Source organism: Lissotriton vulgaris, chromosome 9 (genome assembly GCF_964263255.1).
Source record: "Lissotriton vulgaris chromosome 9, aLisVul1.2, whole genome shotgun sequence".
Classification (NCBI taxonomy): Eukaryota; Metazoa; Chordata; class Amphibia; order Caudata; family Salamandridae; genus Lissotriton; species Lissotriton vulgaris.
Genome location: NC_141697.1, coordinates 498,640,924 through 498,659,672, shown reverse-complemented (window position 1 = coordinate 498,659,672; position 18,749 = coordinate 498,640,924). Strand labels below are relative to the sequence as shown.

General features: G+C 39.7%; 1 protein-coding gene across 2 annotated transcripts in view; it reads left to right on the top strand.

Annotated features, from left to right (window-relative positions):
• The window catches only part of PPM1A (protein phosphatase, Mg2+/Mn2+ dependent 1A), a 463,370-nt gene extending 454,552 nt beyond the window's left edge, over positions 1 to 8,818 (top strand). For both annotated transcript variants that reach the window (XM_086937957.1, XM_086937955.1), the window contains one exon: positions 6,144 to 8,818. Coding sequence is in view for 1 of the 2 variants with exons in the window: in XM_086937955.1 (XP_086794081.1) it covers positions 6,144 to 6,173 (30 nt within the window). In the remaining variant the exon portion in view is untranslated. The remainder of the gene's footprint in view (positions 1 to 6,143) is intronic.
• The last annotated feature ends 9,931 nt before the right edge of the window (positions 8,819 to 18,749 follow it).

The following is an 18,749-nucleotide window of genomic DNA, read 5'->3' as shown; positions in this document are numbered from 1 at the left end:
GATCAGCTGCCACCTTATCAATCTAATTTAAGGTTATTTGCAACGTACTTCAATGTACTTCATTAAGCACAACTTTGTCTGTTTACCCTGCTAACTACCATACGTTCCTTTGAGTGTCTTTAATGGCTATTCAGTCGACACCCAAATAGTTGTACGACTTGACCAGAGGACTCCTGTTCTGCTATCTAATTTTTGCCATTCTTTCCAGGATGAATAAAAGTCAACTTAAGTTAAATATAAAAAAAACACTTTTTAAATGATTTTTCCTTTTTCCATTCACAATTTTATTAAAACATTTGAATAATATTTTACATCTTATCATATCAATTATTGTAGTGGTCAGTATTCTTTTTTCTGTTTTATTCCAATGCATTTTCAAATTTTTTAGCTTAATCACGGGAATTCCTAAACACAAAATTTGATCAGCAGGCTTCACATTGAACTTCTTGACACACCATACATTAAAACACAAAGGAAATTAAAGTGTGGGTCTAAACGAACTTGAAAACAAGCCCCAGGCTATTCAATTGGAATGCCAGTAGTAGAGAAAGTGTCAAAGCAGCTTAGTAATCAAAGCAAATGTCATTTAGTTAACGACCGGTAGTTTTAACAGCATGTGAATCACTTTTTCCACTGTGGCCATAACCTGTCTGCAGACAAATTTCCAATAGTTTTTGTTTCGTGGTTCAGTTACATCGGACAGTCTTTTTTGTGATGTTGAGACTTTTTTGAGACATTGTGCATGATCGATCTTTCAGAATAATGAAGGCTTGCGGTAAACTATATATGCTATTCATAAATATTTCTATACTTAATTTCGGTCAACCAACCAATAAATAACTGGCATGGACCAAGAAATGAACATAGATAGGATCTGGTGTTTTACATCTTCAGCAGGTTGCATTGCTTTTGAGTTTAAGAATGTGTTTAAGTGAATTCCAGTAGGTGTGTAAGAAAATGTTCTGATGAAAAAGAGGAAGTTGAATGCAGGGCCCAGGTCTTTCCTGAGCCCTAAATATAATTTACAGGTTTATTATTTTTTCCAGTCTTTAAATTCTTGTCTTTTCACTTTGACACATTAGAGTGTAAATGTTTTTGAATGTAGAATTCTTTATTCGAATTCCAGTAAGAAGAAAGCATGTCCTTGAAAAAAACACTGAAAGCTGAAGAGTGGAATCTTAAATCTGGCAACCTTAAGGAGAGAGCCGCTTTAAGATTTCAGTATTAAAGCTCATTCGGTGACAAGGTGTATGTTTGATATCATTCAAATGAAGGAGATTACGGAGTGGTTGTGTATCACTCGGCTTACATAAAGAAAACCATGGTAAATCCAGTTTTACCAAATCATTTAAAAAACATTTTTTATGGCAAGGTGTTGGTTCTCCAAACAAACTGGTAAATTCAGCTGTAGATATTGAATCTTTTTTGCTTAGCTATGATCCTGAGAGATCCACTGGCAGCTCTAGTTTGTCTAGTAGAAATTAATATTTAAATTGACAATTGATGGCTGGGAAAAACAGAATAAACACACCTACCACTATCCCCTGTTGTCATAGCCAGATAAATAAACAGAAATAAATTATACAGGTGCACAAGTATAAGAGATCAGCCCCATGAACTCTGTTGAAGATTCAACCCATACTCTAAACAGAATAAAATATTACTCAGCACTCAAGATGTGTAAAGATAACAACAATGCATTGGTGGCCACGTGATCTAGGTCAATGTCAACCCTTAATTGTAATTTGTAAAAACCAAGAAGGGATCCTAGATCAATTTTTTATTTACTGTTTTCTTGTAAAATCAATTTGTTTGTAGCCAAAGAGAATATCCAAAATGGAAATCCAACGTGCCCGTGGGTATTTTTCAGGGCTCAAAGTTCTAACCAATCATTGTAGTAGCACTAAAGTATTCAACATGCTGCTTATGTCATAATGAGCCTTTTGGCCAAAAGGCAAAAGTTTCCAGAGAGTACGCCACTCAGAACGATGTCCGCTAGTACGGGCGCCTTTATATCAAGAGACTGAACTGTTTACCTTTTTGGCACTTTTGGGGCATGATGATTACCTGCTCATCATTTTATTTTACAACATAAATCTATAAGGTATTGGAATGCCAAAAGGATCGTGAGATAGCTATAAATCAGATTGTGAACGTGTTGAGTCTCTGCACATGTCTGTAGATTAACATTGAACAACCATTCTAAAACTATTTTATGTCAAAACCTCCATTTGTTCTCTTGCAACACGTATAGGGTTTTTCATGTATCAAGATTACACTTCTTAAATAGAACACGTAAATACATTTCAATGTTAAAATAATTAAACTTATTCCTGTCATTCATAATGGTTCATAGAGGACCCACGTCAAAGTGCAGGTACCAGATCCAGCTCAATGTATTTTTCTACATTGATTGAGGAATAGTAAGAACTAGTTCTGAAATAATGCTAATCCCAGTCGCCAAGTAACAAACTCCGTAATTTGTGGGCACATTTATTATATACCTATTTAAGTGCCCACAGGTAGTTAAAGAACAAAAGACTGCCATAGCATCTGCTTTAGTTGTTATTGTGGTGAGCGCTACACCAATTATTTTGCCTAAGTAGCTGATCGAAAATATCTATAAAAATTCTACAACATCTAGATCTACAACATCTAAAGAATGAGCAGTGATCAAATCAAAATGAACTTTCCAGCTCAATTTATTAGTTAATATACCTATATTATACTACTGATTCTCCTGATCGAAATATTGGAAGATAGCTTTTTTAAATCTTGGTTGTCCTTACCCCCTTCCTCTCTTATTATATCTTACATCTTGAATTTGGGTTACCTTACATGGTAGACATCATTAGATTAGCACCAATTCTTTTATGGTTCTCCATATGGCGCAGGACCGTGGTCAATCTAACACAAAGTATAATTATAGATTGTCTGAAGTGGGAATACTATTATAAGATCGGATGGCTTTGATAAATGGAGGCAGAATTAAGTGCAATTGGGCTGGGAGAGCTATTCCAAGGACCAAACAGCTTGCAGGAGGATCTAAAAACAGAAATTAATTGAGTCATATATGCAGAGAGCTAACCATGTCCACAGGGAAAGGAATCATCGACAAAAGGCGACCCTTGCTTATGATCAGATTCCCCCTCCTCCCCAGAGTAGAGGAAAGATATTCCTACCTAGCCCGCACTACAATTGCACAGCATAGATATATACTACTACTTTTTCGACTGAACCTTGTCCCTTTGATATTAGGGTACCCTGAGAGAAAATGTAAACATTCAGACATGATCCCATGCCCTTGCGATAACCATTCCTCTCAATCGGACCTACATTTAGTACTGTTCTGTGGGTTTTACAAGACAGAAAGAGAAGCCTTTATTCTCCCAATTTTAAGGTGCCACAATTTCAGCCAATGTAGGGTGGCACTCTACTTTTTAAAATATCTACCTGACCCCTTTATCTGTTTTCAGTAGCCACCTTCCTGTGGGCCTACATGAGAAAGAGAAAGGTGCGAGACTGTTTGATGGTATAGTTGCCGTATGCAAGAATTATATGTATATATATTAAGTGGACCCGGTATATGGGGCACACAATGTTCAGCATGATTTTATATTATTTTAAACACTTTTTGGTACTTGTCTATTTTATAGGGAGCTTGATTAAAATTGTGCTTTTATGATCTGTTTTTAAAGAGATCGAATAAAGATTTTATTGATCGATTGAATCACTTGATCAATGCATTGTTAATATGCCAAATACACATAGATTTTCTTTCTAGTTTTGGACTCATTTATTGGCAGAAGTTGAATTAGAGTCCTCTTACTAAGCAATTTTTGTAAACACATGGATGTGGTTGTTTTGTCGTTTTAATTGGTATCTGCCTCACCAGTCTCTGTGGTCTGCAGATTTATATCTGCTGCTCGTTCCTAAAGTCAAACTTTCAGTAATTGGCAGCTGAGCATTTTCAGTACCTGCAGCCTCCAATAGGACTCCTGGCCTCTTTCGTTTTAGCCAGAATCCAACCTGTTGAAATATAGGAAACCCTAAAAGCCAGACTTTTACCTGATTTGAGGCTAGGTTGTTTCACCAGCTCCAGTTTGGTCTTTCTGTGTCTTTCAGTGCTAAGATGCCTTTGGGAGAATGAGCTTTAAAAGTCCTTAAAAAATAAATGATAATCTATATAGCTGTGATTACTTTTATGCTGCCCATTCTAAGTGGAAAAAATGTACTTTCTTCAGTGTGGCTGGCATTTCTTAACAGTGAAGGTCAAAGGACATGTAGGCCAGTATGCCCCCTTGTTTCAGTCAGGTAGCAAAGAATATTTCAGAACACAACCTTCCTTTATCGCAAATGTAATCTCTACCCACGTTCCTGAGCATAGTTACATAATGGAACTCTTGTCATTTGTACCCATGATTGTAGTTTAACAGAGATCCCTCTCCAAATGACTATTTCAAATGCTACTCTATAATCTGAGCTCTTTCGCGGTTGTTGCTTTTTAAACTATTACTGTTAGAATTAAAACATTCTTTGGAGTAGAGCATCCTAGTTCGAAAGCCTATGTGGATGAAATCTTACAAGATTTCCTTTTTTTCAATAAGTGATTTTTAAGATCACGAATAACACGTTGTTTGTGCTTCAGTATTGATGCCTTCCAAACTTCTGGAATAATCATGTAATTTGAGATATTATAGTACAATTAGACTAAAGCTTTAGCCCACATATTGGGATTATTTTTCTGAACACCCATGGAGGATTTGATAGATTCTATAAGCTTAGAAATACAATTGGTGTTGATCAGATATTGGTGTAATCATGAGAGGGTTGGTCTGCCAAAGACTTGGCTGAGTAACCTGTTTCAACTAACGCGTATACAAAAAATACTGTTAAAACTCATTTTGATCACCACTTGATCTTGTCGTAACTAGTTAACTAATTCATGCTGCACAATTGTCATGAGCACTTCTACTAAAATCAGTGTACATTCTGACATACAACATATAGCACATTAAACATAAATATAAACGAGAGACATACATTATTTAGAGAAATGTTTTGTTTCATGGATCCGCCGGTGGTCAAAGTGAGCTTATAGACTTACTCTGCGGGTAAAGAAATTGTGCCCGTGTTGGTTGAAATATGTTTCTCTGCCAAATCTTTGGCAGACTAACCCTTTGATGATTATATATTGCATATTAAAAAAACAGTGAATACCAAGTAGGTATAATCACCTTCTTATATATAGAATGCAAAGTTTTTGAGAGCGCTCAACAGCTTTCCAGGAGTGGTATCCAGGAGGTAGATCCTTGGTCCTGATAAAAAGCCAAGGGATTGACTTGAAACATGTCGACCCTTAGGAAGACAGATACATAGTTATCCATCCTTTCCTCTCCCAGTTTTTAATTATACCGACTAAGGGCCGGAATAAATAATAGTTTACCTACTAACCAGGTATTTCGATGGGTATCTTTCCACACAAAATACTCTCCATATTGTCATCATTCTACACCATATTAATACCCTGTTAGTGCTCCCGCATAAGTCTGAAGTCACAGCACGCCTCTGGTGGGTGAGGGTTAGATAAGAAAACAAGTGTGTTTTCTTCATCTTGAGGAGGATTATTTCAACTCCAACTGAGTGGTTCCCCGTGTTTTGGTTACTTATCGGTAGGAGGAGGAGCCTCTTTGTCTCTCTCTATCTCCCCCTATTTTTGAAAGTACATAGATAATACACAGCACCACCAATCTACCGTTCTACAAATAGTTGCTATCAGCAGGTGTAAACAGGTTTATATTAGGAAGAGATTTTCAATGTATTCTTAACTTTTCTGATCACAGGGATATTCTGCTTGACTTGTCCATAACGCTTGTTTAGTCCACGACATGTTTGTTTTTATAAAAAGTTCAATTATTTCATGTTTCAAGTTGTGTTCACATAATGCATATTCATTTGAATGCCAGCCAGTTGAGGAGTGGTGCAACTGAGATTTTATCCACTCCTATTACAAACATTGCTGTAATGCTACACATGAAGTAAAAAAGATGTTTGCAAATATCAGCAAAAGTGTTCGTTTTCATTCATTTTAAAGAGACCTTTCAAGCTTTTTTATTCTTAAATCTCTTCTTTTGTCCATAAAGGATTCTGCATCGACGGATGACATGTGGTAAAAAGCCCATCCAGCCATGGAGTTAGCGTTTATTCGCTAAATGAACATGAGACCCTTCCTCAGTGACCCTTTTTAGCGTCCTTCCTCAACTATTCAGTCAATAAGGGAATATGATGTGGGAGAGAATGACAACACCAGAAATCCAAGCAGTGCTACACCTGGCCCCGGAACAATTTTTTTTTCTTTGGGTAAAATTGAGACTCCTGTAAACGTGATTTTAAACAATAATTCATGTTGTGAATCAGACTCCAGCATTTTTGTTGTATGATTTTGTTTTTGTAAAGTGCAATTGTCTTTGTACAAAATGCTCATATTTAATTATGAACTGCTTTAAATCACTATAAAAGTTATAAGAACTGTCTGGCTTGTTGTGTGATGAAACACATTTATATAACCCTTTAAATTCCTGTGGTGGTTATGGATTGGGGGAGAAAGGCAGCAACCCAACCATTGGATACTGGCAAGAGTTGTGTTCAGAAATTGTTTTAAAAGCTGAGCTAGTCAGTTTTTCCCAGTAGCGAATTTGCTTTGAAGTAAAAATGAGTTACTGTGTAGGATACCGATAATTTTATTTCAGATCTTTAAAGATGGTTTCGAGCTTGGCTGCAGAAGCAATGTTGTTTATTGGTAAAGAGTCCAGCCTAGGTGTTTGAATGGCCTCATTCTTATGCCTCCTTTGCAACCACTAAAACCCGGAAATGATCAGCTGTGTAAAAGAAAGCAGCTTTCTACGTGACGTAGGAACCGCCAGCATATTTTTTTACTATTCTGATTGCCTGGGACTGTTGCTGCTACACGTAAAATATTCTGAATTCCATTTTATCAATAAAGCTTGATTTAACAAATAAAACATATAATCATACGTGTGTAATTCATCTTTTCTCTGCCTATTTAAATTGTGCCATTTTTAAATGATAGGGCATTTTTATTACAGACCATTTTTTAAAATGGAGTGAAAGCTGATCGTTTGCCTAAGGCACATACCCATTTTCAATTTTATACCATTTTACTTTAAATGAATGATTATTTTAACTTGTGGTTACATAGGTTTCCTTCAAGATGCTTGTTTTTCAGCTTCAATATGCCTATTTTATTAAGGAAATTGTTAAAGCCTAACCATCAAACAATGTGTTCACTTATTCCAAATGAAAAACTATTAATTCGTATTTGCAAATTTACATACAGCATGCTGATAACATTTTACTGTAGGTAGTGAAATAAAAATACTATTGCAATTAATTTTTTTTATGGATTATAGGTATCAACACTAAATTCTTTTTTATCTAAAATTGTTAAATTCCACATAAATCCGTTTTTCTCATTGGTTGGTTGTTTACAAAGCTACAGGTTGGAATACCTTGTGTGTTTGTCTTCGGGCTGATGACAACAGTATTTATAACTAATAAACGTGTCTTTTATACAGGCGCTTGTTTACATTTAAATGGCATGGTGGTGTTCCACAGCTTATTGTTAGGACGGTATACATGGAACACACCTTTATACCACCCAGTAAACGTTACGTAGATCTAATCAGATTGCATTTCAGACTTTTTTTTAGCTCAGAAAATGTAGGGAAATGTTGTGCAATACCTAAAAAAATTTATTTTCTAAATTTGTATTTTTCTGATGTGTAAGTTCTTTTGAATCTAGCTGAGCTTCCTAGACCACTGAACACTGAGAAAGTAACTTGTGGCTCCAACAGTTTCTTTCCTCTTGAATGTAGAATTAGTACATCCATTACATTGGACTTAGTTCGTAACATGTGCAAGCCTGATGAATTAAAAATCCTTTTTATAACATTTAGCAAGTTTGAGTTTTAAAACCCTACCCAGATTATGAATATATAATTGAAATGTGTTTTATATTGTAAAGTGCTAAATATGACTGCGTTTATTAATGGGCATCTTGATTTACTGAATATACAAAACTCTATACTGTGTAATACAGTACATGCAGTGCCACTTCAAAATTCTGGCCTTTCTTGTACTGATTGAAATCAAAATGTGTAATATTCTTGTATGCAAAGATTGAATTTGACATCTGGATAATTGAAAATATTAGCTACAAATGGCCATATGTCGACAGCTAAATCTTAAAAATGATGCAGAAAATATTATTGAAAGCCTATATAGGGATTGCTATTGTTAGGTGCTATCACTTACAGGGGATGGAGAAGCAGTAATTTTTTTTGATATGACCATTCTTGTGTTTTCTATATGTATAATGGGAGCAAGGGATTACAATTAGCAGTTTATTTTCCTTTCGCACCATATGGTCAGCCTTACGTTCTCTACTGGATGTAAGGCATGTGCATAAAACTATCATTCCTTGTGAGATCTGCTTCCACAGGCATGAATTTCTTTAAACACCAACAGTGAGTTAGGTGTACTCTTCACGATTGTGCTAATTATTTTAAGAAACACAATTTTGTACTGTTGATGTGCGTTTCTTGCCCTGCACCATGTCAACTTTTTTTTTTTTTTTTTTACGCAGCGCGCATTAACACCTCAGGGCTAATGCACCAAAATGTGCTCGTTTTGCATTTGGTTTGAAATGCTTCAAAAGGAAGCTTGCATTGTGTTGTGTTTTTCCTTCCTGAATTAAATTTTATGTGAAAAAATAAAAATGGAAATAATGTGAATTTCATACTTTGTGACATTTTACTTCAAAGAGTTTCATGTGTTGTGTGCGCATATTTGTGTGTGTGTGTTATATAAACAATATTGTCTGTGTTTATATACATACACACGTGTTATACACTCACATTTGTGTGTCTGTGTATATAATTATACAGGTCAGTTAACATTGTTTTATGTCCTACACTGCCATACAGTTCTTTTAGTGGCATTAACTGAATATGTGCACGTAGTGTGACTTCACACACTTAAATGCCTTTAGGCAGTCACTGGTAGAACAAGTGCGAGCAATGGATCGGAAAATATTTTTTTCCCTGAGGACCTGATGGTGGGGTTTGTTACAAAGGCTGCTAGGGAGTGTTCCTCGACGAGCATATTGAACTGTAAAGCACATGCTACATTTGGAACTGCAGTGAATTTTGCAGAATGTAGAATAGTTATCGGATGCATGCCGGGGTAGCCTTTCCCTTTCCACATTTGTGGGTGTTGTATAGAATCTTAAAGAAGAAGCGGCTACTGTGAGTAAGCCTTGCATTTATTATGAGAGAAGGCGAGTTATTTACCTTATCCCAAATGCTTGTTGTTCTTTAGTGTTGTGGATATTTTGTAGTTGTGAGATTTACTGTTTGAAGAGGCCAGGGTAGTGGGAGTTGAAACTAGGTTAAATCTAGAGTTAGTGGTGGGACCCATCTCTTCTGGGTAGTCCTCCGAGGGAGATTAAAGTTTGTGGAGGATATCTCTACAGAGTTAGTAGTATTATCTGCTGACCATATTGTCATTCTGTCTAGTATTGCTAATAGACTTTTCCCATTAACCTTAGGTGTCGTGAATCTAGTGTCAAGTTGTGTTCATAGCATTGAATGTAAGCTCTGTTTGCTTCCACTAAGTTTTAGGAAGGTCTTTGCCATCCAGAAGTCAACAGTGGGTGGCACGGGTTTCTTTGACCTGGCATTAGTTGTCTTTGTTCTGAGTTTGTAAATATTATATTCAGGAAGGGACAGAGATGGTTTTTGATTTTTTTTAAACTAAATTTAGCTGCATTTGTTTTTTTATTTTGGGCTTTATGTTTTTCTCTTTGGTATCCTAAATTCAGTGGTTACTTGTTTAGTGCAAGACTAATCAGAAGGTCTAACAAAAAACTATGCTTCGTATAGGCCTTGAAAGTGAAATAGCCATGGGTAAATGAGATTCCTTCTTCACCTGCACTGCACAAAATGAACAAAGTAGTTACACTTGTAGTCAAACTTTCGGTCACAGCTGCTGAAAGGGATGTAGAAGGAATAAGGTCTATCACCTAGTTGCTTAAAGATGAATTTGATAACTATGCTATATGTATACCCTGCAGCAGATGACCCCAACCTTCTGTCGGAACCTGAACAAGAAATTAAATGTGTTATTTAGGCAAACAAGATGATTCAGCTATGCAAAAGAAATAATCTCAAATCCGTTTGCAGAATAGAACAGACAGATGACTGAAAATGCACTTCTTCTCCTTACCTCAAGGATTGACTTTATGCTCATTGATAGAGCAAGCAATCCTCTCACAAATGACTACTGAACTAATGCTAGTATCTGCACATGCCTGCGTTTCCTTAACTTTTTTCCTATGAAAAATAGACACCACCTCTAAGGGGGTGACAATTTTACATATCCTACAAGAGAAGGGATTCCTTGACAAGATAAACCATTGCATTGCACAATTCTTCCTTAAAAATCTGGACTTGTGGTGTTTTCCTCATATCCTGTGGGACTCATTAAAACCCACATTATGAGTAATCCTGACACAATACAGAAGCTCTATCCACCCAGGAAATTACTGTTGCAAGCTTCTATCTGACCACTGGGAAATTAATTCAGTTTTACAGCATTCAGAGGGCAGCCAGACCAGTTTGTGGTAATGGTGGAAGAGCCTGTTCCTCACATAAACGGAAACTACTGTAGACAGAACGCAAGGGGGTGATTAGTACCATTTAAACAACCATATTAGTTGATGCACCTAAGCAACCACTGCAGACATGACCTAAATGAGAGTAGGTTTGTGGGATTCATTATATGGATTCATCATGGACAACTGCTCTCCAATTTATATGGCAGGTGTCCTGTATCACTAGTTTCTGTCTAACCCACTTCAGTATAGTACATAGTTCCGCCTATCCCACTTGGATAGGGGACATATTTCATGTTACGCAGACCAGACTGGAAGATACTATTTCTTGCCCTACATGGAAGCTACTTTCTTCCATATAACATGGCACTGCTCTGCAGTGGGATACCGCACACATGCAGCCAGATATAGAACAGTGTCTGAAGGCTTATTTATTGGATATTAATACCAGTTGCACCGATAATAAGACTAAGTGATGATTTGTGCACCTTTTGCTTCTCCTTGCTAGTGGGTAAAATTGCAATTTTGATGCACTGAATTGTCCCATGTTTATAATAAACTTTTAACCACAGATTCCTCATCTGTTGGACATTCCCCAGACGTCAGACTGGATCTGGAAACTTTCCAGCAGTACCTATGTAAGGTGGCAGCTGAGGCCATGCAGCTGAAAACTCATGTCTTTACAAAAATGATGCACAGGGCCTATATGTGCCACTCTCACACTGTGAGGTAAGTTCCTTTTTTTCTGTGACAAAAGACCTCGGTCTGGACCTATCTCTTAACTCTTTAATACAGCTTTTCACTCCAAAAATGTACAGCTTGCAAGGGAAAAGTCTCCTCCCAAGATGACAGAATTGAAACCCTGTAAAAGCTGTTGCTGAGAAGCCATCCAACTTGTATACCACCGGTGAGGTCACTCTTAGTGCCAGTTGAACTTCCTGAATCCACCCCTGGGCCTTCTCTGACTCCTGTTTTGATTATGGTTCCACTCCGGTTCCTGGAGTCTTGACACTGGAGGACGAGGTGCCCATTGTACTCTCTGACTCAGTCAGTGCTACACCCCCCTCAACCAAGTCCACTCTTGGCTTCCATCATAGCGTTACCTCCTCTACTTGACTTGCCTTCTCTATAAGGACATGTTTAGGCTGTGGGGTTTTAGGTTTAAACCTATAATAACTTATAAAACTCTACTGAAAGAGAAATAGCCCTCACCAGTGAAAACATATAAACACTGAAAAAACACCTGCACAACCACAAACTAAATGCCATTCAAAGAAAGGAAAAAGAGAGTGAAAGAGTCTTTTTTTTTCTTCCTGAAGGGGTCAATACAATGTAACTTTGTTATACAACCTAGCAGTAAGAAAGACTGGGCTAACATTATTCTGCTTGAGTTTTGATGTTTAGGGATGCCACTAAAATATTGTTTCTTCTTCCTTTTGCTTGTTTCAGTTTTTGTGGTCTTTGGTCTAAAGATGCAGGGTTTAGAAGCATGTTTTAGGTCTCACAAATTGCCAACACTTCAGGCTTTAAACATTCAATGCAAGGTTTAGTGACAATGTATAAAGAGCGCTATCACCAAGCATCTGGGATAGTGGTGAAAACATACTAGACTTATGGAAAACATGGAACGCAGTATCACTTTGAATGCTCTGCAAAAAAAGGTTATTTCCAAGTTCAACAAAGATTGGAGTGATATTGTTTGTATTTGCAGTTATTCAGCTACGTATATGAAAAAGTTGTGTGATGACCTGTAAAAATTGATACCCGAGCTGAACTAATTCCCTGTAGGAGATCCTTGCCACTTATTAGATGGTATGCTGAAAGCATCTTTACATTCTTCAGAGTTAAGGAGGGATGCTGTTTAATTTTTAATCCATTCTGGAACACTGTTTTCTTATGCACAGGAACTAAAACACAAATATTTATAATTTCTTGCTTTGTGTGGCATCAAAGAAAGAGTCATCCCTACTGTGTCCTTTAGCTGATTGTTCTGATTGTTCTTAGTCCAAGGGGCTATGAATGCTATATTATCCATGTGGTAACCGTTTACAGAATGTTTGCTGAGTGATGATGCCAAAGGCAAAACATGTGAGGATCTTTGGTCGCATATTGATAGTGATGTAAAAAAAGTACCCTCTACTGCATTATTAGATTTTTACAGGAAAACAAAACTGCTGTAATGGACATGATAAAAAAAACTAGAGTCTGGAAAAAAAACTTGTCTGCCAAGTGTTCAGCCTAATTGGTGTAGATGTGAAACATCTCCTTGAGAGTAGGCTTGCCGACACATTTAGTGACTTTGGCACTGCAACATGTTCCATGCTAAAGTGCTTGCCACTTGGTAAGCAAAGCAATGTTGAAGAGCAATTCAAGAACGTTTATTTTACAATGTATGAGAAATGGCTTGCAATGAGGCATAGAAATATCCCTTCACCACCAATGGCATTTGAAGTCAATGAAATCTCAATGTGGTACTCTGTAAAAGTTCTAGATCCCTTGAGTAATGGGGAATTTCCTCCGTAGCTTTAAAAGTGCTGCTTCATTTTTGACTGCTTCAATAACTCTGAGGGCATAAGCGCCCAGCTCAATGCAAATGTTGCAGAACCTGCCATGAGAATCGCAATGTTCAAGTGCACCAGTATTGGCATGGAAAGCTATGTCAGTGGCCAGAGTTAACAAATTGTGTACTGCCTGTTTTGGCATTGCCCATCTCAAGTGCCAATGTTTAAAGGGCCTTTTCACAGACGTTTACATGGGAAGGAAAGAGCGAGCACACATGACCAAAGACTCACTGAAGAAGTATTGTATGGTGTACTACAATAAGTTTAATTTGCAAAATTCTATTTGGACCTCATATACACTTACGTACACTGTCTATATACCATGTTCTATCAGTGCAGAAAGCAAGCAATAATAAAAGCAAAACGTTCCATAAACACCGGAAAAACACTTTTTTTTGTTGTTTTTAGTGGCGCGCAAATGTTTAACCACTGATAACATCCCTTTTTTAAGGTATTGAAATCACTGAAAAAACCCCACCAGAATTTACCAAAAATAGAAACTGAAAACAGGAAAGCCTAGACATGTTACATTCCTTATTTGGGATTGATTCTGGTAGTGAATATGATGCAGTAGATGAAAGGGGGCAGCCATACTACAAGGGATATTGATATGATAACCTTCATGAAGCAGTGGCCTAGATCCTTACCCTTAGTTGGGACCCCTCTCACCTCCTGGCCCTGCCACTAAGAAGCTTCTTACGCAGTGGGCATATGTAGGGTTTCTGAAGTTCTTGACCTCCAGGACTCCACCTTAGAGGTGGAAGTGCTCCAGCCAGAGCAAACATCGACAGAGCCCCTCTTGCCCTTCAAGGAGGCTCTTTCAGATACCTTTTTGGGTTATTGTGTCAAACCTTGCTTTGGCCTCATTCAATTGCTAGATTGTGAGACCCCCAGACGACCCTTCATTTTTGTCTCAACAGCCCTTTCCTGAAAGCTTGGAGGTGCAGGTGTCTAGAAATCAGACTGGACTGAATACCTTATTGACTACTCCGGTAGGGAGTCCCAATGTATTGAGACCTTTGGAAGGAGATTATTTTTCTTCCACCGGCTTGGTCCGCAGGTCTGTGAATGCCAGCTGCCTCCTGGTCCCTTCCCAGGGAGTCTGGGATTCTGTGGCTCAAGTCCTCCCAGGTGTTCCAGAAGACCTTCAACCTGTCTTAACCCAAGCAATACTGGTAGGTTGTGATGAGGTCAAGTTCATAGTTTATTGTTGCTTGGGCACCACCGATTCCATCAAGCATGCGGTTTGCACCAGTGTCACCATTTGTCTCCACACCTGGCTGCTGGCAACTTGTTTTTCAGGCACTGTCCAATCGTGCTTTATGGACTTGCCTTTTGAAGGAACTCAGCTGCTTGTGGACATATTTTGTTATGGAGTTGTTCAGGGAGAACAAAGCCATAGCATGCTCCCTGGGCTTTAGTGCCCCGCCTCACAAGTCGCATCAGCCCTACCATTTCTTTTGCACTGTTGGTAGAGGTTCCCCATATCAGCGGTCAGTTCAGGTCCTGCACTAACTGTATACTGGAAACCAGTGGCAGATGATCTAATACGCTGCACAGCCTGGGACATCTCCCTAGAGTGGCCCACATATATCTTGCACCTACACCACAGGGCCCATAATAAAAATGTCACTTCCCTGGTCCTGGATTTAGGGATTGTGGTGGCAAAGAGACTAATCGCCAAGAAATGGAAGGCTCCTCTTCTGCCCACAATCACAATGTGGAGTCACTCAACGCACACCTGAGCAAAAGCAGAGAGCGGAGCGCTTCGCAGGGAAGACACACTAGGACTCCAGATAGCAAGCAGCTGGGATGCACTTCTCATAAAACATTTGTACATAAACAATGGTGATGAATCCCCCACACAGAGTCCGCATTATAATCAAGACAAATAAAAGTACATGGTTAGCCCAGGCTAAGAATACGACATCCGTCCAAAAGGTGGGCAACCAGCCAATAACACTGTGCGATACACCTCTCACTGACGCAACCCAGAAAGCAAACACAAGGAGATGGTGGACGGAGCGCTGAAACTTTTCAGACATTCAACCCCAGTCACAGATCTCCGTTGAATCCATCATTCTTTAGCTCACTTGGCCACCTCAGGTCTGACCCGAGTTTATGCAAATCAGTCATGACCCTGTGCCTCATGGGAACACTCCAGCCCAAACTGCCAAGCCAGGTCCTCCCTGAACTTAAAACAAGCATCCTGGGACCGGTTTCGGGCTAACAGCCCTGCCAACTTAGGGCAAACACAAGGAGATGATGGACTGAGCGCTGAAACTTTTCAGACAATCATGTAGTGCATTACGGACATGTACACTTATATGGCCCATGACACATAGTCGGATATCTCTGCGACAACACATATTAATTTACTACGGAGAACCACTTATAGATCACCAGTTCTTGACCCCCGGCCGTCCTCTGCACATGCCCCATCCGACGCACGCAAAGGGTTAAAGTTCAATCTGTTGGCCAACACATACACAGTGAAAACCTTGGCAGGACAATGCAGGTTGCGCCTAGACCAGAAACAGCCAGAACGCGCCCTTAGCGGCACAAGTAACACTGGGGAGACCGCAATTGCAAGATTGCATACTATATGAATACAACAGTAGAACTAAGAGACTGACCCTAATTGGCCAACATGAGTAACACTCTCCCTCTACGCAGATCATTTAAAGATGCTGTTATGTTCTTGTGTTCCTAATGTTCAAGGACATCTTAACTAATGTATATTGTAAAGCAATCTTAATGTTCTACAAATGTGTATGTACGTAAAATCAATGTGTAGTGTGTGATATTACAACAAAAGTAACATTTTTCAAAAAGATTTTTTTTTAAAAGAATCAGCGGTCTAACCCCAGCAACGTGCACAGAGGTTTTGTGGTGGCTGTATCACTCACTTCCCCTGCGGTCTGTGAGCACTCACTCCACTGCCACCCCCTCTGTTGCCCCACCAACCAAACTCTGTTAGCACAGCCACTCATTTGGAGACAGATATTGATCTTGACAGGTTGGAAGACCATCAAAGTGGGTCCTACTTGTAGTTTGGAAGGGGCACACCTTGCCCTTTCTTGCCATTCCACCATACTTTCCACTTTCTACAGAGTGACTGACAGAGGACTATCTGTCTGTCTTATGACAGGAAGAGCTAGCTCTTTTGGCCAAAGGGGCTATTGAGAGGGTGTCTGCACCATATGTATGTTGTAGTTGTTATTCCTGCTGCTATCTGCATCCAAAGGCCTGAGGCCTTCATCCTGTTCTAGACCTGCACCCTCTCACTGCCTTTCTCCGGAAGGAAAAATTCAAGATGCTCACACTTGCTCAGGCCTTGGCTGCCTCTATCCTGGCGACAGCAGGACGCCTGTTTCAGTATATCTGTCCTACAAGCCCATCTGTGCTACTTGCTGTTTATGGAGGAACAGGCTCAGTTTCAATTTGCTGTGTCCCTCTTTGGTTTCTCCAGCACTCCTCGGCTGCTCATGCAAGTGATGGCGGTGGTATTACAACTTCAGAGGTCAAGGCTTCCAGTTTTCCCCTACCTTAACGACTGGGTGCTGAAGGCAGGCTCGCCCCAGGCAGTCGTCAACCTCCTCAAGACTGCATCAAACTTCTTTTTCTTTGGGGTTCACTATCAACATGTCAGTCACACTGACTCCTCAGGCACTCCTTTTCATTGGATCCAGTCTGGACACACTTTATTTTCTTGTATTTCTCACTTAAGGGGGGAGTCCAGGACATTCATGTCATGACCTCAATCTTTCAGCCTCTGTCCTGGATTTCAGTTAGGTTGACTTTGAGGCTGCTGAGACTAATGGTCTCTTGCATCTTGATGTTCAAGCATGCCAGTTGTCATATGCATGATCTGCAGTGGGTATTCAGTCCGGCCAACATCAAGGTGACCTCTTACCACATTCAGATCCAGGAGAATACTGCAAAAGATCTGCAGTAGCTGTTACTGGTCCGCGATTAGGTCAGCCTCCAGATCCCTCTTCTTTACCTTTCCAGAGTTTGCATTGGTGACAATGTGTCCCTTCTGGTTTGGGGCTGCCATCTGGGAGAGCTCGAGATCGGAGGCCTCTGGTCTCCGGTGGAGGCTCAGCTCCTTGTCAATCTTCTGGAGCTGCAACCATCTGCTCTACTTTCAAAGCCTTCATTCCGTCTATCAAAGCGAGGCTGGTAAGGGCGCTCATGGACGACATCTCTGCAATGTGCTAATACAACAAGCAGGACGATGTGGCGTGCTGGTCCCTGTGCCAGGAGGCACTACACCTCTGGAAATGGCTGTACCATTAAGGGATCTTCCTAGTTATGAACTACCTTGCAGGATCTTTTAATGCCAGGTTGCATGAGTTCAACTGTCCACACATAGCAGGTCACGAGTGGCAGTTACACCTCGGAGGTGGCGCAGTGTCCGTTCTGCAAAAGGGGAGAGCCTTGCCTTGATCTATTTGCCACCACGCATTGTCAGCAGCTCTGTGCTTTGGAAACCTCTTGCTAAGGGGACACATTCTACCTAGAGTGGGGCTCTAGATTCCTGTGCATTTTCTTGCTGCTGTCACTCTTCGCTTTAATTCTAAAGAAGATCCGGAAAGATTGGGCCCACGTCATCTTAGTGTCCTGGGTCTCGACTTGATATAGTGCATAATCCAGCAGCCACACCAGTTAGCTTCTCGTTGGAGGACGTTTACTGTAGTATTGAGTCCTTGTCTAGGAACAAGGCCCTAGGCCCTGATGGGATTCCCCCAGATCTCTGCCGGGACAACATTGGAGTCTGGACTCCGGTTCTGACGTGGGTGTTAAATGCAGCAGCGTTGAAAGGAATATTGCCCTCCAGGTCTACCGCCACCATCATTCCAATTTACAAAAAGGGGTATAGACACAGCCTTCAATGCTACCTCCAGATTTCCCTCATTGATGCCGTAGTTAAGGTGCTGGGTCGGGTTCTTTTAACTGGACTCCCAATGTGGGTTGATGCCAATCAAACAGTATCGGTCCAGTATCAGGTCCAGTTTGGCTTTGGCCCGGGAAAGTCAACTATTGATCAATGTTGCATCCTCTACCTCTTAATAAACAAATATACAGTTGCACAACCGGAGCGTTGTTTTTAGCTTTTATGGACATTACGACTGCTTTTGATTGAGTTAACCGGAAGAAGTTGTGGCACATACTTACCTCTTAGGGTGCTGATCCCTCTATTCTATCCTTACTAATGAGTCTTTATGCCCACACAATAGCGGCAGTAAGATTCTCCCTAGAGGGGGGCCCTAACTGAACATTTTAACTGATGGTATTGACCCAATGGATGTCTAATAATATTGTTGAATATTGAAGTACGATTGTATGCTTAAATGTTGTATGGATATATGGAATGCTAATTGAATTTCCCAAAGGGATTCTTTTTTAGACTTAAGTGCAGGAGATTACACCCATGTGAGCTCTATATAAATGTTAATGTACACTGTATATATATATATATATATATATAT